This window comes from Denticeps clupeoides, chromosome 9, assembly GCF_900700375.1.
Source record: "Denticeps clupeoides chromosome 9, fDenClu1.1, whole genome shotgun sequence".
Classification (NCBI taxonomy): Eukaryota; Metazoa; Chordata; class Actinopteri; order Clupeiformes; family Denticipitidae; genus Denticeps; species Denticeps clupeoides.
Window position 1 is genome coordinate 12,864,502 of NC_041715.1, and position 27,787 is coordinate 12,892,288.

Below are 27,787 nucleotides of genomic sequence, written 5' to 3' on the forward strand. Positions count from 1 at the left end.
AAGGCCTCAAGACGTCTCTGCGAAAACCACATGCACCGTGTGGTGTTGACATTTAAAAATATCCTCTGAGCCTCATTTTCACTCCCTGCAACCTGCGCTGTCCGACTTTTACCACTTTTCACAGCTTCGGCGCTCCCCTCAGACCCCAAGACGTAGAGCAGAAATGCAATTTTGAACAGTAATTACCACCGCGTATGTACACATGCACTGATATTGTTGGCCAGAGTGGCAATTGCAATTAAACAAAGAATTTAACATAAAAGCAAGCACCTTTATTTGTTTATCGGATATATAGATTTGATATTTGCACACATCTTTCCTAGTCTGTGGTCATATACATTAACTAATAGTGGTTAAAAAAGATGCGACAGCTAACAGAAAAAATGGCATAGACATATAATAAAACAAGCAAACATGACAAAATCAGTCTTTACAACTTTTTCTTTTTAGCAACCAATTCTTTCTATTGGTCTGCCATAGTGCAAACTGTATTGTTTGAAGAAGAAAACAACAACAACAACAACAACAATAAAGGTTTAAGCCACAGTTTAAACATTCACTCTTCTTCATATTTCTCTGCCATTTACACATATGCTTTATGTGCAGACTGCATACATAGTGCCTCTGGTTCAAGTTACCCCCCAATCCAGAAATTATGATTAATCTTTTTTTAAACATATGTAATAACATGTAAATGTATATAATAATAATAATAATAATAATAATGACAATTCAAGTGTGTAGGGCTGTTTAAGCAGCTGAGTATGGTAAAGCTACAATTACGTATAATCAGTATATGCGCCTATTGATTTTATATATTTTTTGTTTCTTTTGTTTCTGGCAATGTACATGATTTCGGGTTTTTCAAGCACTGTTCAAAATGTCCTTGAGACCTTCTCCCTTCCATTCGCTGTCACAGCCATTCTTGCAGGAACATGGATACTACCCCTAGGCTGTGAGGCAAAAAAAAAATACATATATGCTAAGAGTGAAACAGTATGTACGTGAGTAAAATGAAAAAAGGATTTGGAGAATGTCCTCATTTTCCCAAGTCCAGCCTGTGAGTCGTTCTTCGTGCACGTGAATAGGTGAACATCCTTGGCGCTATTCTGTTTCTATTGCACAGTTCTTTTTGTTTCATTTCTCTTTTTCTATGTTTTTTTTTTGTTTTGTTTTTTGGTTTTATCTGTCGGAAGCGCAGGTGACGGTTGAAGTGATTTTTGTCAGGAGCCCCGGGACAAGTCCTGGGACTCAGGAGCAGCCGCAGCGGTCCACCACCATGGAAGGGATCTTTCCATAGATTATCTGTTCCTTCCGGTTGAAGTAGAGCATGTTGATGGGCGACATTTTGGTGGGGGTACAGCAGGGCCCGGCGGTGCCCCGTGGGTTGGCCTTGTTCACCAGGTGGGTGTGGGGGTACTTCTGCAAGTGCATGTACTCGCACTCCCCTGAGCAGTAATTGGCCTTGTAACGCTTGGGGGCAATAATCCAATCCCAGCCAAAGTCTTCAAAGTCCACGGTGAGGGGGTATCGGCAGCATCGAGATTCCGGGGAGTTCTCGTCACAGTCCAGTCCCGAGTCCCTCCTGGCCCTCTTGGGGCCTTCTGAGACCTTCACCTCCAAGAAGGGCTGCTGTTGGGGCACAAAAGTTAATCCATGTGTTATTATAACACAACATCACAACTCGAAAGCTATAAGGCAAATTAAGTAGGGAGGTAGTAGCCTGGTGGGTAACACACTCGCCTACGGACCAGGTTCAAATCCCACTTACTACCATTGTGTCCCTGAGCAAGACACTTAACCCCGAGTGTCTCCAGGGGGGGACTGTCCCTGTAACTACTGACTGTAAGTCGCTCTGGATAAGGGCGTCTGGTAAATGCTGTAAATGTAAAAGTAGGGAGAACCAGAATAATACTTCTGGCCTATTATTATTGCTGTTATTGGGCTTTGGATTGTGGAATCGAAGTGGCCCAGACCCACCAGTCCCTCTTCTCCTGGCTCTGCCGAGGTGACGGCCAGGTCGCTCCCCTTGGGGTCGTACGCGTTGATCTCGATGCCCCAGTTGGTCTCCGGCTGCTTGAGCCACACCGCCAGCACCTGCTTCACGTCGATGCTCTGCCACGACGCGACCCCCGCGCTCACGTCGATCTTCAGCGAGCGGATCCGGACGTGCCTGGCCCCGTCCGGCGCCGGCATGAGCCGGGAGATCTGCAGGAAGACGGTGGTCGGCCGGTCGGCGGCGCGCAGGTGCACCCAGAGCTGCGCGCGCACGACGCGCGCCGCCTGGACCTTGGGGCTGAGGGAGAAGAGGCAGCACCGGGGTGTCCGGTCCAGCTGCACGGCGGGGTCCGCTGAGGGAAGCGAGAGAGCCGGGGTTAGCCGGGGAACGTCACCGAAACGTTGACGCGACGTTTTTAAAAAAAAAAAAAAAAAAAAAAAAAGTTTGTTAGTAAGCGGAAAGTTGGGCGAGCACTCACGCTCGGTGGCCATGGTCATGATCGTCTCCGTGGTGGCGTGGTCGTCGTCGTCGTCCCCCACGACGCCCTCCTTGTTGTCGTCGCCGAGCATGTCGTACTGGTCCATCAGCTGCTGCAGCGGCGGCGCCTTGGGCAGCAGCTGCTTGACGGCGTCGCGGCTGATGTTGGGCGCCTGCTTGAGCCGCAGCTTGCTGAGGATCTGCGACTTGATGGCGTGCAGCCGCATCAGCTTGCTCTGCTGCCGGACCTCGCAGGTGGAGCACTGCTCGGCGTCCTCCGCCGCGGCGGCCAGCGGCTGGCGGTGCGCCGTCATGTCGCCCAGACCGGCCGGGGCGAAGGCGACCAGGAAGAGCACCGAGACCGCAGCCTGGGTGAAATGCATGTCGCAGGGGTGTCGTGTGGAGGGAGGCTGAGCGCCCTGGACCGTGCACCACGCTATTAGGTGTCATACTTAAAACCCGCAAGCCCTTTTTATACAGCAACTTTGGCCTCTATTGTGTCGTCAAATTCAATGATTGGCTGAGCTGCCACAATGAACGTAACGGGACGGTCGCGCTCTGTTTCTCAGCCGAACCCCGAAACAAAGACAGAAAGCGACGCGTCAAGTGGCAAAACACTATCAGGGCTTCATCTTTCGGGTTTTAGCACTTACTGTACACGCAACAGGAAATGATCACCATTTTAAAGAAACAAACAAACAAACAAACAAAAAAGATTGATTTCTGCCATGCGCGGTGTTAATTCATGTCATGAAATAAGTTGCTAGTGTTTGTTTGAGTTGTTAATAATCAGCCCCGTAATGATTATTATATTATTATTATTATTATTAGGTAAAGTTCTATGATAAGTGACGGCGCGGTGGAAGAAGTGGGTTGAAATCTGATTAAATGGCGCCACCTAGTGTTCATAAGCTGCTGCTGACAAAAAGTTCAAAAGCGGGTGCAGCGCTCAGGTTCTCAACAATTTAACTCCAACCAAGTTGGTGGAGCAAAGTAGAGGTACGTCCAAGCTAAATTATTACTGGAGTATTAAACATAGGTTGGTAAATATGTTTCCCTATATTGCAAACTTTCGCTTCATATTGGATAAAACAATAAACTGGAAAATTTTGTGTAACACATTGAAGTTAAAATAATGCATACATCATAGAGAAGCACAAAAAGAAATTTCATTTATTTCGTTATTGACCATGAATTAGTTCAAAATGTTTAGGGAAACGTGTTTTATATTATGAGCACTGGATTTTGTGTTTAGGGTCATTTAGAAATTTCCTGATATGAAAATGGTTTGAACAGAAACACTACACTACACTACACTACAAGAACAATGTGGTCGAACCCACGTTTCATGATGCACCAGATACTGTACCAGTGTGCAAGTTTTATTGCGTATTTAATCAGTGCAACTGTTTCCAGTTCGTTTAAAAGGGGTTTCCTACTCAATAAATTGGCCCACTTGGGTTAACAGATACTGCAACGTTCCATTGGAGCACAAGACTCTTCATGTTCCATCATTAACAGACACTATCCAGCTACCAGACTTATTTACAACAACAGCAATGTCTGGACTGGACTTTTATGTTTTTTAATGCACGACAGAATTGTTCATTATAAAAAAGGGGACATTTCTACACTGGAAAAAAAAGAAGTTTTTATTTATTACAGTGTACATGATCCAGTGGTGGCAGCGGTGAAGGAAGTGGCCCCGTAATCACAATCAGTGGCCCCGTAATCAGCCACTGAGCAAAGCACCATCCCGACACACACTGCTCACCAAGGGTGATGGTTAAAAGCGGAGGACACATTTTACTATGTGCATTGTGAGCTGTGCATGACTATCACTTCACTTTATCTACTTATATATCTATTATATTCCAAAATATCCTCATCTGCACTTGAACCGTCTGGTGTCTGGAAACACCGCCCTGCTACTCCGTCTTCTGGGTCTTAGGAGAACATATTTTTTAAATGTCAGAATTGCAACTATGGATTTGCTCCAAGATGATTGTTTAAAAAAATACATTTACATTACAAGGCTTCCATGTTACCATCGATGAAGTGATCAATTCTGGTTCACTAGGACCCCAACTATGTTTAGAACCTTTTTATTCACTCTGTTGTAGTTTCTATACATAAGTCGGACAACAAGAAGGTTACAAGTTAATCTAAATATTCTCTAAAGCGGAAGGTCTTGAGCTGCCGTTTGAAAATAGGGTGGTAGTAGCCTAGTGGGTAACACACTCGCCTATGAACCAGAAGACCCGGGTTTGCATCCCACTTACTACCATTGTGTCCCTGAACAAGACACTTAACCCTAAATTGCTCCAGGGGGACTGTCCCTGTCACTACTGATTGTAAGTCACTCTGGATAAGGGCGTCTGGTAAATGCTGTAAATGTAAAATGCTCAGTGACTGAGCTGTTCTGACCTCGAGGGGAAGTTCATTCCACCACAGAGGGGCCGAGACGGAGGAGAGTCTAGATGAATGTGTTCCTTTTACCTTTAGCGATGGAGGGACCAGGCGAGCAGTACAGGAGGCTTGGAGTATACGAGGTGCAGTGCGAGGGGTGGTAGCGGCCTAGTGGGTAACACACTCGCCTATGAACCAGAAGACCCAGGTTCAAATCCCACTTACTACCATTGTGTCCCTGAGCAAGACACTTAACCCTGAGTGTCTCCAGAGGGGGACTGTCCCTGTAACTACTGATTTGTAAGTCGCCCTGGATAAGGGCGTCTGGTAAATGCTGTAAATGTAAATATGTAATAAGGGCTGTGATGTAGGATGGTGCTACTCCATGTTTGGCTTTGAGATGAAACTAGAAGTGCAGCGCCGCGAGGTGGCGGCGGTGCGCGGCAAAGCGAACCTACTTCACGAATAACAGCAGAGTATTTATATCTTTAGAACACATGCAGTGTGTGTGTGTGTGTGTGTGTGTGTCGTATTCTTATGTTCTAGATTACAGCGCAGACTCGCGCGTCCTTGCTGGTGGACGCTGCGTTTCATCCCGAATCCCTGCGGCAGGAGGGACGACCGAACCCGTTTCTGCTCCGCTCCTCCTCCGGGATGGACGGCGGAGGCCGGGACGTCTCGGCCGCGCGGGGATTCCCGCGGTGACCGTGGCCGCGCGCAACTTCGACATGTCGGCGGACCCGAACCCGGCGACCCCGGGCGGCGTGGCGAGATGATGCCCACGATTTCGTCTCCACACTCTGTCCCGGGCGACGTGTCCACGGAGGTAGGCTCCGTGATCACCGGGCGGTTCGCGTGCCACGGTGGACGCGCGTTATTGTGCGTTTCGACGGTTCTGTTTTGACCTTGAGCGCCGGTCCATTCGCGTCTCGCAGCTCGGCCTTAAACCAACGAATGAAAAATCAACTATACACACACACACACACACACACACACACACACACACACACACACACATCCACGACGTGTGGTGGTTTTTTTACAACAAGTTTGCGCGCGCCAGCAGCCTAATTAAAGGCGCGTCAAGAGCCCCGGGAGCGCGCGTCGCGCGGGCGCGTCCACGTTCACCTGTGGAGGGGCGCGGCCCGGGGCGCGTGACCGAGCCGGGCACGTTGTCCCGTGGGGGTCTGCGGGGGTTCCGCGGCGGGGGTCGCCGACGCAGCAATTACGGCGAATTCGTCCAATCGTGGAAACTTTTTTTTCTCCGTAGATTGGACCGATCAGCGCGGTTTTCTCCAATCTCAGAAGACGGGGGGTGTGGCCACTGCGAGTCGTAATTCATTCTTCAAACTTTTCGGCAACGTGATGGCCAAAAACGTCTGTTTTTTATTTGCTCTCCCCGGGCAAAAAAATACTTCTGTGGTGTCACTACTACTACTTCTTTTGCTGCGAAATGTGGTACACATGCTTGCAAATTAGGAGAGTACATTTACATTTACAGCATTTATCAGACGCCCTTATCCAGAGCGACTTACAATCAGTAGTTACAGGGACAGTCCCCCCCTGGAGCAACTTAGGGTTAAGTGTCTCGCTCAGGGACACAATGGTAGTAAGCAGGATTTGAACCTGGGTCTTCTGGTTCATAGGCGAGTGTTTTACCCACTAGGCTACTACCACTCTGAGTTGGTGCTATTATATTATTCACCATTCAACTAGTACAGGGGTCGCCAACCTTGCAACTGGAGGGGACTTGTCCTGCACACCTCCAGTTACAAGTTCAGATCATGACAGTTCAGTTGAATGAGGCGTGGAGGAACATGGGAAGATCTAAGATGTACAGGACCAGGGTTGGTGACCCCCGATCTGGTATGATTAGCCTATACATGCTATATCATTAAAAAAATCATTAAAACACCAACTGCTAGAACTATATTATGAAGAATAAATGGGGTGGGGGGCAATGTACTGTTATTCCATCAATAAAAACACACAGTCATGGCGAGGTGAACGGTTACACATTGTGGTGTGTTTAAAATGGAGATTTAAACATGGACTTCCTCTTCTCAGTCTCCCCACAGGCCAGAAAGGAAACAGCCATGATGAGGTTTGGGATTACGCCCATTTTGCTGGACTTCTTCTGTGCCGCGACTCGTAGTAGACGGGCGTCCCACTCCTAGCCACCACAGGACCTGAGAACTCCCAAACTTCTCCGTGGAACACAGCAGGCCACGCTCCGCCCCTTTCTCCTTGTGCAATTCACGCGCTGCACTTTCCGAAGCCAATGCTACTTTATTTATATCATGGGATGCGTCAAATCAAAGCGCAGCGACCCGACTCAGAACGCCAACTCTGTGGAAGGAGTCGAGGGCAAAATAGGAGGAGTCCTATGGAGGAGTCGGGGGGAGAAGGCTGCCTTGGTGCAGTCAGAAGCAGGACCGGGGCAGGACTCCCCACTGGTCAACCCGGTTCTTTTGGACTATGCCCAGAGGCTCTCCGAGGAGATAGTGGCCCGGGCCGTGCAGCAGTGGGCGGAGGTGGACAGCCGGTACAGTGACATCCCCTATATAGAGTGCGATGTGCCATAACTAGCCCCCCACCCACGACATAACAGAAGAAAAGAAGTGAAGAGGTAAAAGGGTGGGATCGACGAAAGGAATTTTCATTGCATATTACCCCAAAAAATAAATCTCTTCATTCAGTCAGATTTTTTTTTTGGCTGCGTTTATCTGAGACACAGGACACAGATATCAGGACACAGGAACGTGTTTTGCACTGGTTCATCTGGGTCAGCATAAGGACGCGTCCACGGATACAGTACGGCCCCCCATCCCCCACGTTCCAGTGTGGGCCCATTCATCGTCCCTCCGACTGCTTATGGACTCAGACAGCAGGACAAAGGTTCAGGGTTTCACTTTAATGGGATCCAATGGGATCTGCTACGAACCAATGGAAGAGCAGACCATTTTTTCACTACGCCAATCCCCTTGTGTTTGCGTGGTCCACCTCGTGCAGGAGGGGTTTACCCAGCGGAGCTGGGGGGGAAATCACTGTGACCACAGTACCACGGGTTCAGACGACACCATGAAGATTGACGGTAGCTTTTCCGGGGCAAGATTTTGTTTTTCTGGATTTACTTCTCACTCATTTACTGTTTTTCAGTGTCACTGCCCCTATATGCATCTCTGAAAGGCTATTTAAACTGCCGGACACATGCTAAGCTGTCCAACCATAACGTTTAGGTGAGAGATCCATGACATGCCGGCGTCCTTAATGAGCGATAACACAAGCACAATTGCCGTAGCGGTGTTGGCTGAGATACACGGCTGCTGCAAATAGTAAGAGTCTGGAGTTTAACTGGCCGCAATATACATTGATTAAGTGGCCAAAGTAGAGCGCTGCGGTTTGTGTGAACACCAGCAGCAGGCGTTTCACTCCCGTAGACTGAATCACAATATTAAATTCAGATGTGAGGGTGTGATCCAGATACGGAAAGTGTTAATGTGAGGTGTTAATCTGGCCCTATGAGTGAGATAGCTGGTTTATGTAAGGGGATATAGTTTTTTTTTTAAATATATAAAGGGATCGACTTTTTATTTCTTATATTATTGCATTATCTACACGAGGCCTTTTAGCGCACCCTGTGCCATGGAATGTGGTGTGCTTAAAATTCTGTGCTAAAAATAAACCAACAGACAATCCATTCCAGTTAAATAAAAATAGCATTATTTGCACTAATCATAGTCAAAGGGATTAATGTTAAAAAAAAAAAAAAATGTTCTACCCAAAATATAATTTTTTCACACATAAACACATTTGGCAACTGTTGTGTGCAACATGTTTTGTTATAGTATATATGAAACAAAATTGGTGCTGTGTACAATGAACTAATAATTTCAAAATTCTTAAAATCACAATTAAAAAGTTCAGTCTGATTGTGTGCATGTGTGGCTCACTGAACTGAGTACGTTTCTCTTAGTACATGTTTCACTCTGCAAATCGGTAGAACATACATATATGTATTTATTGCCTTTTGTTTTTTCCTTGTCTGAATGGTAATGACAAAATATAAGCAAATTAGGGAAAACTGGAGTTCCTATTGAAGTTTTTTATTTAAGGCACAACCATAAGTTCAGCATTACATATTGTATTATTTTGCAGCATTTCTGCTGAAGGTTCATTTGTTAAAATGGGTTGACCATAAAAAGCATTCAAGCCTGTCTTGAACAATGAAGAAAACCAGATGATAGTGCCCAATATGCAAATATACAGTTCATTAACAACATACAGACAACTTTCCCAAGGTAACCAACCTGGTTTTTAATCATTCTTGATGAGCCATGTGATGCTAATCAGATTTTGGACCATGTTATTTTACCAACCTACATATGGACAGAACATCAAGTGGTACCCAGAACTAAATAAAAACCAAATGGAGAAGTACTAAATTAGCATCGGAGTCGCCTGGACTGTTAGAGGCGAAGATCATGCTCTCCCAGGGACTGGAAACTCTTCTCTACAGACTTCTCCGTTACTTCCTCCAGTGTGGATGGCTTCCATTTGGGATTCTGGTCCTTGTCAATTAGCACTGTGCATTCAACAAATCGGAGAGGGGCGGGAGAGTTAATAAAGGCGAACAATAAAATGGCAACAGTATTTTTTATGGGATCTTCTACTATTTTTTAAAATACTTTTTATGGGATCTTCTACTATGATATTTACTGGAACAGTTAATGAAAACATGTTTGTGCCAAAAAAGCTGTGCAGCCAGAGTGAAATCTCTGGCCATCCCTCAGCATGATTTCCTGTCCATGAATCTAGTTCCACTTTACACAAATCTAGCACAAGCATTATTGTTTGAACTGTTTTGTTATAGCTTTTAAACTTTTTATTTGAAAATTAAGAAATCTTACAGTACCTGCTCTCACTCCTTCATAGAAATCGTGACCGTTCTGTTGGAAATAAAAATAAAAAGAATTATACATCGGGTAAGGCCTAAATTGTATCAGTTGAAATGTAATTGGCTGAAAGGCCTTCTAGGAAGGCTTAATCTCTTTAAACATCATCACGCTTTATTTAACACGATTTACTGGCCACATAAAACAACAAGCATCTGTTTCCTACATAACGACTGACTCAACGTGGGTCTGGAGGTTCTCAAAAGGATCATCAAACGCAGCGGCATTTCATAACACGAGCAGTTCAACCTGTAAAATCACAGCTTTCACGGCATCTTTGGATCAACAGGTTGCTTATAGCGGTTTAAAAAAAAAAAAAAAAAAACCCACCATACAGGCTTGACTAAGCCTGTACTCCATCACAAAAACCTCCTGTAAACTCATGGTCGCCCCAGCCTGCATCTGTTTCAACGTTAACTTTAGTGATGTGGGAGACATCTTGGAAAGCATCTGAAAACAAAAAAATAACAATAATTTGGAAGACCAGATCAATTGACAAAACCATCAAGGTAATGCATAGCGTTCATACTAATGACAAGTCTGACAAATATTAAAACAAAATATTTAAATATTACTTATAATATTATATTCATACATCAAAGGTGCAAGAAAGGAGGCGCTCACAGATCATAAATGAACATTAATGGCATTTATTAGACGCCCTTATCAAGAGCAACTTATAATCAGTAGTTACAGTCCCCCTGGAGCCAGGGGCACATTGGTGGAAAGTGGGGTGTGGACTGTGGTGTTCTGGTTCATAGGTCAGTGTCTGACCCTCTAGGCTACTACAACCCTAAATAATAATAAAAATTATAATAATAATAATAATAATACCAACAACAGACCTAAAGAGGAAATATGTTCCTAATAATGTGTAGTAGTTGTGATGTCAATCCATTAAAGACCCAAAGGCCTCTTTTTTTTATCTCAGGAGCTAATAAATATGCTCTCATCAATTAGGCAAACAAGTAACTTATCAGGATTTGGGTTTAGTCAAGCAATGTTGTGTGTGCTTAATAATCAACCATATAAATAGGGTAGGACGTACTATATTTTATTAGCCTGGCAATAAAACTCTTCAATGGACTGCCATACAAATTGCACCACTGATAAGGAGAGAAGTGATAACATTGTGCCGCTCTAGGTTACTAAAATTTCCAGCAACTACCTGCGACCTTGTACATTTATCACAGGCCTAAACACAGTGGATGGTGAATTGTTCATCAAACTGTCTGAATTAACCTATACATACTACCAGTCAAAACTTTGGACACACCTACTCATTTATGTGTTTTTTTCAATACATTATAGACTCAGGACTATGAAATTATATGCATGAGCTTTGCTGTGTTGGTAGCATTTTATACTCTTGGCTTCTCTCCACCGCCTTAAACTGGACAACAGGGATGGTTTCCAACAGTTCTGAAGGTTTATGCAGAGCACTTTTCTAATCATTCACTCATGTTAATGAGCTTTTGATGATGACCATAGAGAACAAAGCAGTAAAAAGAGGGGAGTCTGAAAAACAGATTGATCAAACATCCTCCATAACCGCCACATAGTAGGTGCATCCAAAATTTGGACTTGTAGTGTATGTTTTTCAGCAAGTCTGGAAATCATGAGAGGTATTCACAAGGTAAACCGATTCAGACATTTAATAAAGGGTATTTCATTCTTTTTCTCAGAATATGTATAAGTATTCTCTATTGGGATGAGTGTGAGATGCTCCAACGTTATCTCTACAGTCTACCTCTGCCTGTTTCTGTGCAAATGGGGAGCCATCCGTCTTCAGGTTGTTCATAATTCCCTCCACACTGGTGGCCTCAAATAACCTGAAACATTAACACATGCATGTAAAAAATGGACCCTTCCACTTGACTTCTGCCACAATCATGCCACACTAGAGCTGTGCTCTGCGGTCACTGGAGGATTATGGAATAAACTGTTAATACTATGGAACATAGTACCCTCATTTTTCTTTTTGTTTCCACCTAAAGATGGCCCTTTCCTGTGGGAGATGATGTTACTTGCAGAGAAGATGTACAGAGAACAAAACCCTAAAACAAGAGTACAACTGATGTTCTGTCCCTTTTATAAAATACACAAATATCTGAGGTAAATGTCCTTAAAATAGTCCATATGTCTAGGAATTTCACCATGTACTTTGACAGCTATAATATATCACAACACAATTATTTCTAGAAAAAATAATGTTACAAAAGAACAACTTAAAATACTTTGTAAGTGGAACAGACAAACGTTTTCAATTTCAGATTTTTAATGAATAAAAGGACCAACTGAGCGTTTACATTTACCGGTCAATATCTTTCATGTGTTGCTGGAGAACAAAAGGCTTCTCTGCATCCAGTGTGCTCTGTAGAGAGAAAAAAAGATTTAAAAGACATTTCAATTAAGATAGAGTACATTTTAATTGATTGCAAAATCACACAGCCAAAGGCACCACGAAGAGCTAGACCTATGGTTTACATTCAGCACCTGCCAACTGTTTACTGTTTGCCAAAAATGGGAAAGCTATAAAAAGCTGTAATATGATCAAAATGGATTGTGTATTCTAACCACTGTACGGTCTGAGCCTCTGTTGGATTAATGCTGACTCCTGCACATAAAATTTTTTTTTGATGCTGCCTATCACAGTGACACTCACTTTCACTATAGCTGGCTATGGAGGAGTACCACAAGTGTCTATTCTTCAGCCTACCAAGTGTAAATGCTGAACAATGGCCCACACTTAACTCACTCATTAAAAAAATTGGATATAAAATTGGAGCACTTTTCTCATTACATTTTGAAAATTCTGGAAGTTCACAATGACTACAGAATAAAATAAAAATAATAAGATAAATGCTGGCCAGTGACATGGCAGAGGCAGCATTACCACACGTCCTGATTTCCTACTGAACATATCATTCATTCCCATTTGGACATCTTTTCTGGTGTCCACTCCTTTCTTGTTGTGTTTACAGGATAATTGCCAGCATTGGGTCATAAATCCAACATGAAAATGATACAACTCAACAGAGCTCTAAAAGCCACAGTGTCTTTGGTGCTTTATTTGACTTACGTTTGAGTAGTGGACAGTAGTGACTCACATACACCAAGTAGTAAATACATGACAATATTTTGTTATTGGCATTATGCATGTGTAAAATTTCTATGCAGGCCGATACCTACCTGTCCCTGGTAAGCATCCAACACTTTAGCCACATCATCAACAGAGGGAGATCTTAGATCAACCAGGTCCTTCTCAAGGGCTGAAATCTTTCACAAGTACATTTATCATTGGTCAATAGTGTAAAAAAATGAGACAATTCCAAATTATCCATTTACTGTTAAAAAAAAAAAAAAAAAAAAGTCAGTCACTGACTGAACAGCTAGAATAAACCAGGCTGTACATTAAATGGTTTGAAGATACAGAGGCCCAGCCCACCTGAACAGATTTACAGGGTGCAGCTGGGATGATGACTGCGGAGGCAGACTGCATTTAATTGGACGCAGAGTGCCGCGCAGGAGATAATCACTGAGATGAGGTAGAGAGAACAGCCCTGCTGGTTTAACTGGCCTATTTCATCTCCTAGGGTACTGAAACCATGATTTTCCTGTGGAAACTGCCCTGAAGTTTGGTAAAACTGGTGACTATACTGCTATGTGAAAGTGAAGTGTTTGTCATTGTGAAACACAGCACATGGTGCACAAAATGAAATGTGTCCTATGCTTTTAGCCCATCACCCTTGGTGAGCAGTGGGCAGCCATGAAAGGGGAGCAGTCTGTGGGGACAGAACTTTGCTCAGTGGCAAACCTTTGGTTTCATGTCAACTTCCTTAGCCGCTAGGCTAAAGAATAATAGTTGTGGCAAGGACATTTCGCTGTGTGCACCGTGTGCTGTGCTGCAGTGTTTCGCTAATCATAGCCACATAAGAGGGAGTGTGTTGTGTCCTCTTTAGACCTTTACTTTTAATATGATCTTTCCTTGCAAAGGGGAAACCTGCTGGGTTGTTTTCTCTGCACCAGCAATGATCATTAGTCCAAACCCCATGTGACTCTCTCCAGCTGTGCCATCGGCCTCGCATTCTGAGTTTCATCTTGCCCCCACAGAGCCAACTGGCAGGGTCTTCTGCCAGATAAGGTCCTGACATTGCCAGCACCCAGGCATCCCACTGGCTGGCACTGGTCTGGACTGACTCAGCAACACTGACTCTGCAGGCATCCTCATTTTCCCATAAATAGACACAGATACCTTCTCTGACTCCACAAAGTGGGTGGCCACACCAGCCCTCAGCACATCCCTGCCTTTGAGGCGGAAGCCGGTCAGTGCCAGGAAAAGGCCCAGCTTGCCTTTCAGTCTGGGTAGGAAGTAGCCACCTCCGACATCGGGAAACAGGCCTACAGAAAGAAGAAGACAGACACACTAGAAGAGGGTGGAGGGTGTAAAAAAAAAAAAAGGATGAGCATGAGAACTGAGGCCCTTCACTGCCGCTCACTGGATATTTTCTGGACGTACAGCAGGGTAATCTACTATTGATCATTTAACCCCTGAAAAATAGCCATAAACCCCAAACAGGGTGGCGGCAGCAAATCAAATGAAACCAAGTGAATTATAGAGATATGTGATGATTCAGCAATGCAAGAACGTTACAATCTCCTTTTTGTACATTTGCATGATTTAGTCTACACAACCAGAATCATGGTGATTTAAAATCTGCGGAATGGTGCACAGGATTGGGGATTAGGCCTTGTGACCTGAATTCGGTATGAAAAAAATATCATAAATAGAGATTATACGTTGTTCACTCATTTGTTTTGTCCCACCACAGTGGCAGTTTTGAAGACACAAATATCCTATAATCCCACCACCAAGGGGGTTAGGCGAATGGGGGTGGGGTTTGTAGGCAGCAGAAACACAGATGGGCAACAGATCATCTGGGAGGATTCCAATCAGCAGCCAGCAGCGGGATCACACTCCAGCAATCTGAACTGATGAATCCTACGAATGGTTTCACAAAGAGGCTACACTTTTCTACTTTTCTTCCTCGAAAGAAAACAACCCTGTGTACAAGGTCAATGAATTACATACCCTTATAATTTAATTGAAAGAGCAAACCAAGAGGCACAGGAAACATTTGCATGATGCCTTGATAATTGGATAATCTCCCCAAATGAATGTTCCCAAGAGGAGGAAATGCACAATTCATACTGAAAGCTCATTTATTTCTTCGTTTCCTGTTGAACTGTTGGGTTACATCACAGTACTGAATGGACACCAATGGAAGAGATTTTGTTTCCGGTCTTAGACTCCACGGGATGGCAAGAGTCTTAAAGCCCCACTGTGATCCGGATCCAGGGTTTCCTCACCGCAGTTTCAGATCACGCCTCTGTAACTCACACCTACAACGTGAAGTTACACAGAGCATTCTCATTCACAGCTTTGAGACAAAAGCGCACAGACTGAGCATCAAGCAAACCATTAAGCCAGAGACGACCCAAAGAGGATTAAGCCCTGCAATCCGGCGTACGCAGAGACCCTGTCTCTTAATGCCATTACAGGGTGCACCGTGCAGACGCTGCGTTTCAGTCACAAGCTTATGCGGCTTGGGGTGCTGTCTTCAGCATCTTCAGCTGGATCTGTCGCTGAGAGGTGAAAGATATGGCTGCTGTCAGAGGGGTTTCATTAATGGAGCGAATCACACACCGGCGGCCTTCTCTGGGAGTGGGTGTTGAAGGACAAGGACGCACCATTCAGCAGACCACCCTCTGATATACATCAAGGTTGCCAACATATTATTCTGTGGGTGAAGATAATGAATGTTTTGCTGAAAGGAAATCCTCCTGTGAGGAGGATTCAATGGATTCAAGTATCTGTACAAGGAACGTCGTGTTCAAGTCCGTCTCGGTATTTGGTAAAACGGACCGGCAGAATAATTGTTATGAAGCCTACAGCGGCTAGTCCCATCATGACAGGCTTACACGACAGGATAGGTGCCACAAATCTACTAAACTGTCAATATAATGGATGAATGGATGATACCGTAAACACTGATTGGGCATGTAGTTTTATGTGGCCAATGTAAATACACCCAGATCAATGCAGCAGAACTTTTCTTTTTCTCTCAGAATGTTTCTTTTGACGAGGTTCAGTGATCTTGAAGACCAACGAACCCTGCCCAAGTCAATGAATGCCTTAATAAATAACCGGTCTTAAGAAATAAAATATGCAAATCAAGAAGTATATAAATGCAAGAGAATAACCGAGCACTGCACCACAGGAAACCTGCAAACCAACCAACCATTTTAATGGCATATTGATTTAGTGATGAGTGCAGGCATTCTTTCCAAGTACGGACAGCTTCACACACACCCTAAGGGTGTAATTCTGACATTGTCTGTTAGGCAGCCAAGGCAGTGCGGCAGGAACCGCCCCGGTGCCCTTTGGTGAAATAACCTGCAAGCTTTACTGAGTCTGAGGCACAACATGGTCTGGCTGTCCAATAACCAAGGTGGCAGCATAATAATTAAGCTTAGTGTAAACAGGTTCAGTATTATAGCACTAAATGAGCAACACAAACTACATTTTTGCTTCTAACTTTTCACCTTTGCGTTAAATGTGGGGAAATACCAAGAAGTGAGGCTGACAAGTCATCATGTTTTCTGATAACCGGAGGTATGATGAATGACTCTGTGACTAGCGCTATCCGCTGAAACTTTTGCCCCCAATCTGTCTTCAGTGAAAGGAAAGTGAAGTGATTGTTTTTGTAATTTTTATACTCATTGCCCTCTGCATTTAACCAATCACTCTCCATGAACGGGGCCCAGGGAGAGCCCAGAACCCTTCGGTTACGTATCCGCTTCCTTACCCCCTAGGGCACTGAAGAGTAGTCTAGCTATTCAGATGAAAAAAAACATTACGGTCGTATACCGACATTCAGGCGAAATAAACATAATCTGGTCAAAGAGGCAACATCAGCATTTTTCAGTGAGCCATTTAGATCTCTGTGACGTTTGGGCTGAGGAATAATGGCAGTCTTGTGCAATGCACCGTGTGATTGGCTAATCCTCTTATAGCTCAGCACATGACTGCTCAGACATGGTTTTTCTACAAGGTGAGGCTGTTGTGATAGTGCTGCAACCAAGGCTGTTTCATTATTGATGTTCTGAGGGTGGTGTGTGGGTGTCTGTGTGTGTGTTTGGGGGGGGCTCACCAATTGCAGTCTCTGGCATGGCGAAGAGCGTCTTCTCAGTGGCCACCCGAAACTGACCGTGCACCGAGAGGCCAACGCCCTAAGAGAGAAGGGAGAAATGGAGTGAAAATGAAAGGAGGAGATAAAAGGTCGTGGCATGGAAAGAGAGACAGATCGATACTTGAGCCCATCGGTAGGGAGGTGCCGCTGGGAGCTGTATGAGGTCAGACCCCGCACCCCCACTCAGGTAAATAACCAGATCGAGGCGCCATTACATGGCTGGAGTTTGATGAGGAGTGACTGCTCAGGAGGAGATGCTCTGAGTCACCTCTGCAACGAGCATCAGAGGAGCAGCTCCTCCTGCACTGTTGCCATGACAACTCGGCCCCAGCATTACTGTGGTGCCAGATCAGTACAGCCGTTGTCAGAAACCCACAGTCAGGGCGGCACATGGGGCAACTGCTGCTCCAGCAGGAGAGAATCCGATGTGAGCAAGGAGGGGCCTTGTCAGCTCTGCTGTGCTACACGTCCTCTGCAACGGATTTAGTGGATGTAGTAGGCGTAGAGTTTATGCTGGCGGGGAATCCGCTTGGTTCTGTCTGAAAAGCCAGGAAAAAGTTCCCAGGCCAACTTTACAATGCTGCTGGTGTGATCGTTCTTGCACTCAAAAGTGTTTTGCAGACAAAAATGTTTAAAGATCCTGGCCCATAAATTGTGTTAATCTATATAATATTAGTTTCTTCATATGTCATTAACCCAGATTAAGATGTTCTGAATATGTGTTACATTGGTTACAACACTATACTGAAAGCATAGCCTACACACACACACACACACATTTTAATTTTCATATTTTGGAGAAAAATTACATAGGACAGCAATTAAAAAGGGTGCTGATGGGATATTAATATGATCAAATATATGATCATCATAAGACTGTTGGACATTATTAAGGGACCAATATTGGCATTGTAGTTTTTGGTAGAGGTGATTATGATGATGATTATGTTGATTATGAGAACCCTTTATTGCTGTTGTTGTTGCAATCTACCATGTCACTAGTCAAAACTACCAACGAAAAGACTGTCCATCAACCAGATCATACATATACACAAACATCACAATACAGAGGGTAGAAAAAGAACAGAGAAAAAGAGAATTACATGGGGAGGAGAATTACTCCAGACTGTACTCCAGCAGGGAGTACATTGTAGGAACTGGAAAAAAACCACCTCAGCAACATACAGGGAGTGCAGAATTATTAGGCAAATGAGTATTTTCTTAAGCATATTAGGTGATGTGGAGAAAATACTCATTTGCATATTAGATCTCTGTAATGAGAAGGGGTGTGGTCTAATGACATCAACACCCTATATCAGGTGTGCATAATTATTAGGCAACTTCCTTTGCTTTGGAAAAATGGGTAAAAAGAAGGACTTGACAGGCTCAGAAAAGTCAAAAATAGTGAGATATCTTGCAGAGGGATGCAGCACTCTTAAAATTGCAAAGCTTCTGAAGCGTGATCATCGAACAATCAAGCGTTTCATTCAAAATAGTCAACAGGGTCGCAAGAAGCCTGTGGAAAAACCAAGGCGCAAAATAACTGCCCATGAACTGAGAAAAGTCAAGCGTGCAGCTGCCAAGATGCCACTTGCCACCAGTTTGGCCATATTTCAGAGCTTCATCATCACTGGAGTGCCCAAAAGCACAAGGTGTGCAATACTCAGAGACATGGCCAAGGTAAGAAAGGCTGAAAGACGACCACCACTGAACAAGACACACAAGCTGAAACGTCAAGACTGGGCCAAGAAATATCTCAAGACTGATTTTTCTAAGGTTTTATGGACTGATGAAATGAGAGTGAGTCTTGATGGGCCAGATGGATGGGCCCGAGGCTGGATTGGTAAAGGGCAGAGAGCTCCAGTCTGACTCAGACGCCAGCAAGGTGGAGGTGGAGTACTGGTTTGGGCTGGTATCATCAAAGATGAGCTTGTGGGGCCTTTTCGGGTTGAGGATGGAGTCAAGCTCAACTCCCAGTCCTACTGCCAGTTTCTGGAAGACACCTTCTTCAAGCAGTGGTCTGCATCCTTCAAGAAAAACATGATTTTCATGCAGGACAATGCTCCATCACACGCGTCCAAGTACTCCACAGCGTGGCTGGCAAGAAAGGGTATAAAAGAAGAAAAACTAATGACATGGCCTCCTTGTTAACCTGATCTGAACCCCATTGAGAACCTGTGGTCCATCATCAAATGTGAGATTTACAAGGAGGGAAAACAGTATACCTCTCTGAACAGTGTCTGGGAGGCTGTGGTTGCTGCTGCACGCAATGTTGATGGTGAACAGATCAAAACACTGACAGAATCCATGGATTGCAGGTGGCTATATTGGTCGCTGATTTGTTTTTGTTTTGTTTTTGAATGTCAGAAATGTATATTTGTGAATGTGGAGATGTTATATTGGTTTCACTGGTAAAAATAAATAATTGAAATGGGTATATATTTGTTTTTTGTTAAGTTGCCTAATAATTATGCACAGTAATAGTCACCTGCACACACAGATATCCCCCTAAAATAGCTAAAAAAATATAAACAAACTAAAAACTACTTCCAAAAACATTCAGCTTTGATATTAATGAGTTTTTTGGGTTCATTGAGAACATGGTTGTTCAATAATAAAATTATTCCTCAAAAATACAACTTGCCTAATAATTCTGCACTCCCTGTAAGCACATGGTGACTACACCTTACAACCTAAAAAGTCATGACTTGCCACAGGGGAGGGAAATAGGGAGCTGGAGGTAGTCCAGCCGTCGAAGAAGCCGCCCGGGCCTGCTGACATAGGGGCGCTGGTAACAGACATGCCTGTTCACGCTGGGGGTATGAAGCTGCTGAGGCGTGGGGTGGATGTAAGTATAAGACAAGAGACTACATGAGATGAGAGGAGCAATGCAGGGCAGATAAGAGGGAGAGCGAAGAATGAGTCCGCCCCTGCTGAGAGCCAAGTTGGGATACAAAATGAAACAAACCCCAAACATGTGGCAAGGGATTGAAAAGATACCAGGATGTAAGGGTTAACACCTGGTTAACTCAATCTTATCTATAACATGGTTAGCAACCCAGCTAACACCCACCTTCATAGCAGGAATGGTGGGCAGTCCAAGTCACCAGCAAATGACAACGCGGAATCGGACACATAAACAGAGACACACAGGCACCAGTTCAACTCTAAATATTGGCTTGGCTTAAAATGGACACCAAATAGGTCACTGAGGAGCAAAGCTCAGGATGTATAATTCCTCTCATTTACAAAGAGTAAGTGATATAAGCAAACAAAAAAACAAAGTATCAATATTACGGACGGTATTTGTGTTTTTATTTTAAGTTCATATAAAATTTCAAGAGAGGGCACATAAAAGTCACACTACAAAACACTATCGGTGTATCAACTATTGGTGGATACAGTCACATGAAGATAAAAATTTGAGATGACAGTTTGTGACAGGGAATAACATTATTGTTTTCTTTTTAAAGCATCGTGACTTTGTGTGACTGAAAAAACCTACAAACTGCATCACAGACCAATCATGGCTGCCTAGCCAAAAGATTATGACAACTGCTCTTGCCTGAAGCACAGACACACGTCAGTGTGGTTTGTTTATGATGTGTGAACGCTCTGGAGGGAATACGGTCCGAATATCCGAAATAAAACTTGAATCCCTGCCTCACGGTGCTGTGCCTGTTAAGTCAGTGTAAATGACCTCGACCATCGAGCACCAAATTCTAAATCAGATCCTTCACGATTTTGCAGGCTTGTATGGGGAAGCAACTTAGGTGTGGGAGAAAGCCATTCTCTCTACATTACATTATAAGTACATAATCTACAACTTCCATGTTTCCAGTCCTTGTGAACGTGTGTGCATGCATAGTACGCGAGGTCACAATTTCCACTGTAGTGAGTGACAGCAGTCGCCGTCGCAGTCTGCTATGCTTGTTGGTCAAATTTTCACCGGTTTGCACTGAAGGGACAAAAATTCCAAGGTTGACAGAATTTGCATAATATAAACAGACTGTAGAGCCTAAAGCTTGGCACTCCTACACAAGGTGACTTTTTTTTATTTCTAGCATTGTTGAGCTTCAGCCTCGTTGAAAAGGGCCTGTAAAGCGAACACAAATGCACTCAGAATCTCACCACAGCTCTAAAGCTTTTACGGTGGTTTGGAGAGATTTATGAAGTATCTAATGGACAGCCTCTGTTTACTTATGGGACACCTCCGAACGATTCTGCCTTGGCCCTAAAACAGATTAGCGCAACTATGCCAAGAGGAGAGGAGTGTTTTCTTTATCGACATTAGGCTTCATAACACAGGTAAGTGACTGTACATTTGTCGCATGTTCGTGAAAGCGGTGCTTAAATGAAAAGGTCCCATCCAGCTCTCCAGCTATGCTGCTATATTTACACTAGGCAGCCAAAATGTTTAGTTTTATAATCCATGTTTGTGTCAGGTTTTCAGATGGAAGACATTCCGAACTATATTTAGACAATCACAAAAAGAAATGTGCCCCTTCGCCACAATGAGGCCTATAAAGACAAAATCCGCTCCTCCAAAAGAGAAAATTGCCCCACCTGAAGTGGGGAGGCAAAAAAAACATCCATAATGGTGAGTCATCGCCATGTGGAACATCTCAAGCGTTAGAAACCAAGACGTTTGAAAGGATCATCCATCTCCCTTCTATTTACATGCAGTCGCAGCACAGCACATGGTGGAAGAGGTCGTAATTACACTAAAATTCCATTCAGACCACACAAGTTGCTACGATAATGTCTTATGGTATGGATTGTGCAGGCATCGCGGCGGTAGCACAACAGAAAAAACTAAAATCTGACTCGCGTTAGTGATGCAAAGCAGGATCAGCTCACTGGTCAGTTACAGATATGGTGTTAACGAAAATGTTTTCCAGCTCTGGTGAATGGTGCATTTTAATTACTTTACTGCGGTTCTTTAAAGCGGTTTCTGTCAATTCATTTCTATACAACACTAAGTATTATAATTTTAAAAGAATAATATGCAGCATGTTATCATAGCATTTTAATTCAGTGTTTTGTTGGGGGGGTGGGGAATAAAATATATCCCATGATATAATACATTGATATGTTGCCCACAAGAACGGTGACGCACAGCAAATTTTGAAGCACAAAAAAAAATCAGTTTGGTGGATCCCAGTATATCAATAATGTGTCACAATAAATTTCAGAATAATTTTTGACCTAGTTCTTTAGAGTAATGGTAATTGTACAATGAATTTAATTTGCTTCTTTCGTTTGCATTACTTAAAATATAAAGCAAATAATTTATATAGCCTTTTATAAAGTTCATTCTCTACAAAGAAATGCCTAAATTACAATGGCACAGGTTATGTGTATTTTCCAAGTGGTTTCCAAGTGTGTGTGTGTGTGGGGGGGGGGGGGGGGTGGGGCTAACCCTAACCATCGTAGTCTCTAGAGATGTATTGGATTAAAAACTACCATGGTTCTTCTAGACATTTTAGGTTGCCGACCCCTTTTCAGCACCGAAACGTGTAAGTCCACAAATCCCCCTTATGCAAACAGAAGTGTCCTCCAGCTCGGCTGTTTAAAGAAGGCTTCTTTTTTTTTTTTTTATCCAAAAGCCTTTTAAAGTAATGTCCCTGTTTTATTCTGCTATTAAATCTCTGTGTCTTGGACTGTTAACAAGAGACAGCCATGCAGCACACCACAGCAGTAAAGGCGGAGTTTACACTGCACATGTCGGCTCTGTAAATAATACTACAGCATTTCGGCTGAACTCGGACAGGTCGTGTGTGCACGTTCCTCACTGATTGCCATAAATCTGAAAGAAGGCAATAAACATTCAGGAACGGCACGACTCGCTGGGTGTGTAGAAAGTGGTGGGAACGTCATTCTGAGGCAGGACATTCTGGTCCACACACAGCTGTACATGTCGAGGTGGTAGTCCGGCCCCTGGGGGTTGTAGTCTTCACGTCCCTACTCTATATTGCGTCAACACACACAAAATCATAGGCCCATTTGTCCACTCTTAATTAGACAGTGACTAATTGTATTACCTGGTACATTCTACATTCTTCCAGCGTGAATAGAAAATTATTTATATTATTTACGAAGCTGACCAGTCACAACCAGGACACAACAAAAAGAATTTTTTTCAGATGGAAGCGATTAGACGAGCCAATGAGGATTCGGTAATGACCCCTGTCTGGTGGCGGTGGAGGTCAAAAGGTCAGCCCTGTGCTTTCTTTCTATGGCCACGACATTGATTGTCCCAGAGCAGGTAGGTTTACTACTGTCTGCGGTCAATCGCACATTCTGAAAAGGGTCAAGTATTTGACAGCAAAGGGATGGAAAATGTATTCAGCAACGAACCATGTTTTAAGGACGCAATCATAAGACTGAGGAAATAAAAATGAGGAGAATTTAGAAAAAATATTCATCAATTTCTATGTCAGGTAAACAGTGCAGCAGAATAAGGAGATGTGACAGTGTTTGGCCGGGTTGAGTCGCACACGGTGCATTCTGTCTCCCCTACTGTGGATTTTAGGGGGACACTAGATGAGGCAGATCTCTGTCCTTCACTGTTCTTCCCCACCTACCCCTCACTTGGGGGGTAGTCTGACCTTGATGAGCACCACTCCACAGCAGGCAGAGGGAGGAGGGAATCAACATGACCCACATGTGTGCACTCATTAGATCTTATTGATACCTTATAAATTAAAAATGATAATAAAATCATTGAGGGCAGAGACCAAAGCATAAACCTTTATCAAGTTAATCATTAGTATTACTGGATCCAGCCAGACTTGTCATTTTGTCATTTTTGGGTGAAACTAAGATAGATGAAAGCTCTTGTTGAGTTCATTTTACTGGAGAGGAGATAAAATACATTTAATTTATGCGATTGAAAGTCAGATTAAGCTACTGGTTGTGTCTTGTTTTTACTGTAATACTGGTGAAAGGTCACTTACAACCCTCTAGATCTTACCAGTCAGTATACCAAAACATTTATTACTTCTTCAATGAAACCAAAAGCATATTTTAAGACTATTACAATTAAATAAAAAAAATATAGGTGTGTAATAATTCTTATATCAGCATCACAAATACATTTTAAAAACAGGAGAGTGAGGTTTCAATTCAAATTCAAAACGGATGGGTGAAAAAAAAAACAATAAAAAAAAAGCGGCAACAACTTGAGCTGCCTTGTGTCCTTCCAGCCAATCAGAGACAACTAGGGTGTCAATTCATAATAAACTGAGAAAATCTCAGCGCAGCTCACCAACACCACCTACAGGAGGACCCGCCAAATGCAACCGAAACCTGTCATGGATTATCCACTATTTACACGCGTATGCACAGGGCACATGAAGAAACTACACTCAGAGGAAAATACAGACAAGCACTAGCTTCGAAAACATAGCCAGAAAACAAAGATCACCTCACAGATAACGGTGCTAAAATACCTAACCTTTTGTTTTCTTACGTCACCCAAACAGCACATCTGCGGGTTTTTTGGTGGACTGGTGGCATCTTCTTTGGACACCAGCAAGACGTTCATTTTGTTTTGTTTTTTTAAAGGGAATTAACACAGACAGTACTAGAAGGAGGGTGGTACAAGCCTATTGGGTAACACACTGGTAACACACTCACCTATGAACCAGAAGGCCCAGGTTCAAATCCCACTTACTGTCCCTAAGCAAGACACTTTACCCTGAGTGTCTCCAGGGGGGGACTGTCCCTGTAATTACTGATTGTAAATCGCTCTGGATGAAGACCTCTGATAAATGCTGTAAATGTAAATCTGGTATCCCCACGTTACATGAGCCATTGCTGCCATCTGGTGGAGCAAAGAACGCAAATAATCACAGAAGGCAAATGAATACTTACTCCTCCCATTGTTATTCCACCAATCAGGGCCACATATGGTTTCCGACAAGTGCCTAAAACAAGAGACCAACCACTGTTGTCAAAATACCTTCCAAGCAGGCATGATACCCATAAATGCTTATTCAATGACTAGGAAAAAAAAAAAGAGCCCAAGTCTCACCAATAGCGTTGTTCAACGTGTACTCCTCTCGAAAAAGGTCTTTTACAAGGCGGTCTCCTGACTTGCCAGCTTCTGCGACAGCTGAGGGGGCAAAAGAGCTCATTTAAAAACACACCAAGGGACAAATAAGTACAATCAGTGAGATGAGAAATGTACAGAAGTAGTTCTATCTGTTACCGGTAACGTCTCCACCAGCACAGAACGCTTTCTCTCCCGCTCCCTTGATTATCACCACGCTGGTCTCAGTGTCTGCTTCCCATTTCTGTCAAGACAAACAACTTGTTTGCAGTGGGTTCTGGACACATTTTTTCCGAATTTCGACCACCGGTCCCACCTTCAGCTGTGGGTAGATGAGTCTGATCATGTTGAGCGTCAAGGCATTCAGGACCTTGGGCCGGTTCAGGGTGATGACGCCGGCATTCCCCACTCTCTCCAGCAGGACCTCTGGCCCAGCGTGCCCGCACATCTGTCGGGAAGCCGAACACCAGGTCAAGCACGCACGCCTACAGCCGTGGACCCAAGTCGGCACCAGATGAGCACTCACCATATGCGCTTGAATCCTTTGCAACCTGCAGGCTGACATCAGCCTGTACGTGTTGACCAAAGTAAAAAATAGAAAGAAAAAAAAAAAGGTTTATTTGCTCTCCCATACCACATTTCAAAACTAAAGGACAACCAGCGCGGCACTGGCGGGCAGTGGTGGCCTAGCGGTTAAGGAAGCGGCCCCGTAATCAGAAGATTGCTGGTTCGAATCCCGATCTGTCAAGGTGCCACTGAGGTGTCACTGAGCAAAGCACCGTCCCCACACACTGCTCCCCGGGCGCCTGTCATGGCTGCCCAATACTCACTCAGGGTGATGGGTTAAATGCAGAGGACAAATTTCACTGTGTGCACCGTGTGCTGTGCTGCTGTGTATCACATGTGACAATCACTTCACTTATAGGATTCCAGGGGGATGGAGGTGGTGTGACCTCGACGGTGGGAAGACGCTGATGTAGGGGAGGCATCACCGCAAATAATAATAAGAAGGAGAATTGCAGGCCGCTCGACCCCACTTACTACCATCGTGTCCCTGAGCAGGACACTCAACCCCGAGTGTCTCCGGGGGGGCGCTGTCCCCGTCACTGCAGGTTGTAAGTCGCCCTGGATAATAACTGGTAAACGCCGTAAATGTGAGAATTCGTCGGTGTTCGGGTCCATTCGTGTCAGTCAGTGAATGTCAAACGCTCCGTTTACGCGCTCAGCCTCTCGCCCGACAGGCTGCCACTCGGTTAAATTAAATTAAAATAATTTAAATGTTCCGGCCATGTCCCTCACCTGCACGCAGACCTCAGCGCCGCTACTGGCATCTTCGACCGCAGTCGGCGTAAAAACCACCGAGACCGGTGTTCAGCCGACGCGGCCTCGTAACAACAACCTTTCCGACAACTGCAGCTATTGGCTACGTACAGTGACGTGTACAGTGACGTCAGACGTCGACACCACAGACGAACGTGAACGACGTCTGTTCATCTTAATGGCTGCCCCCTTGTGGAGAACAAAATACCGACTTAAATGTGACAGTTCATTCAAATGTACTTAGTAACTAAATGAAAAATACAGAAAAAGAAAATAAATACATCGTCACAACACGAAAAAATTTATTATGATATGAAAAAAAAAAAATTTGAATATTACATGGATCAAGCACATTAACTTGAAAGCATGTTGTAAGTCTCTCTGGATAAGGGCGTCTGCCAAATGCCATAAATGAAAAAGTAAATGTAAATGCTTGCAATGGATATTTTACATGCATTGTATCATCATCTTATTTCATACTGGTCAGTCAAGTGCATAAGAGTTAGTGGGTGAGAACTTGCATTCAGTCGTAACCAGTAAATCCCACTGTCTCCTCCTGTTCCTTCTTGGTACCTAATGGCAATCAAAGGTGGAGGTAGCGGTCCTGCTGCTGTCCTCTACATTAAAGAAACAAAGTCCAGTTGCCCTGACTCAACTTTCAGACAACAGCATTTGAAATTGTTTATAAATCAGTGTTGCTTCCTAAGTGCACAGTTTGATTTCACAGAAGTGTGACTGACTTGGAGTTACATTTGTGCAGTTTAAGTGGTCCCTTTATTTTTATCAATAGTCTTCATGTCCGTGTGCTTCACCTTTCTTCCTGCCTCAGATTGTGTGTGTGTGTGTGTGTGTGTATGTGTGTGTGTGTGTGTGTGTGTGTGTGTGTGTGTGCGTGTGTGTGTGTGTGTGTGTGCAGCCCAATCTTATATATGTGCTCATTAAGGCTAATTAAAAATGAGTTGCACACTTGTCTTAAGATTTATACTGACTCCCAAGATTCATGAAGGCCCTTTTGCCTCGTCGGTATGTGTGTGTGCTTAGAATCACAAATGTGTATAATAATGATCAATTCATAATACATTTCAATGACTACAATGTATAGACTAAAAAAAATTGTAAAATAATAGTGCTCAAAAATACAACATTCATATACAAATCTCATTGTATATGTATTCAACAAATATCTTACATATCTGTGCTCCTTCATGAAATACGAAGTCTGATCCAAAGAAAATATGTTCAAGACTGTATGCTCAGTAAATCTAATTGCCCAGCATTCGACATTAACTGTTTTCTGATTATTTCAATCTACTCAGTC

The 27,787-nt window shown here is 43.8% G+C and overlaps 2 protein-coding genes across 2 annotated transcripts; both read right to left on the reverse strand.

Moving 5' to 3' along the window:
- Positions 1-288: 288 nt before the first annotated feature.
- Positions 289-2,909, reverse strand: mstnb (myostatin b). Its single transcript, XM_028991093.1, has 3 exons — positions 2,478-2,909; positions 1,981-2,351; positions 289-1,632 (listed from the first exon to the last, which is right to left on the reverse strand). The coding sequence occupies exons 1-3, from the start codon at positions 2,857-2,859 to the stop codon at positions 1,252-1,254; spliced, it is 1,134 nt and encodes a 377-aa protein (XP_028846926.1). The 5' UTR covers positions 2,860-2,909; the 3' UTR covers positions 289-1,251.
- Positions 2,910-9,182: 6,273 nt separating this feature from the next.
- hibch (3-hydroxyisobutyryl-CoA hydrolase) lies at positions 9,183-26,581 on the reverse strand. The gene is made up of 14 exons (XM_028991632.1): positions 26,449-26,581; positions 25,676-25,718; positions 25,466-25,597; positions 25,309-25,393; positions 25,132-25,212; positions 24,972-25,024; positions 17,055-17,133; positions 14,096-14,241; positions 13,033-13,119; positions 12,156-12,214; positions 11,591-11,672; positions 10,171-10,290; positions 9,801-9,834; positions 9,183-9,470 (listed from the first exon to the last, which is right to left on the reverse strand). Exons 1-14 carry the CDS (start codon positions 26,478-26,480, stop codon positions 9,355-9,357), a joined length of 1,149 nt encoding a protein of 382 aa, XP_028847465.1. The 5' UTR covers positions 26,481-26,581; the 3' UTR covers positions 9,183-9,354.
- Between the last annotated feature and the right edge of the window lie 1,206 nt (positions 26,582-27,787).

Coding starts and splice junctions, on each gene's coding strand:
- mstnb (XM_028991093.1), bottom strand. CDS start 2,859: ATGCATTTCACCCAGGCTGCGGTCTCGGTGCTCTTCCTGGTCGCCTTC. Junction 2,352..2,477: donor CATGACCATGGCCACCGAGC/GTGAGTGCTCGC, acceptor CGCTTCCCTCAG/CGGACCCCGCCGTGCAGCTG. Junction 1,633..1,980: donor AGCCAGGAGAAGAGGGACTG/GTGGGTCTGGGC, acceptor GTGCCCCAACAG/CAGCCCTTCTTGGAGGTGAA.
- hibch (XM_028991632.1), bottom strand. CDS start 26,480: ATGCCAGTAGCGGCGCTGAGGTCTGCGTGCAG. Junction 25,598..25,675: donor AAAGGATTCAAGCGCATATG/GTGAGTGCTCAT, acceptor GCTTCCCGACAG/ATGTGCGGGCACGCTGGGCC. Junction 10,291..11,590: donor TTGCACAGAAACAGGCAGAG/GTAGACTGTAGA, acceptor TTTTGTTTTCAG/ATGCTTTCCAAGATGTCTCC.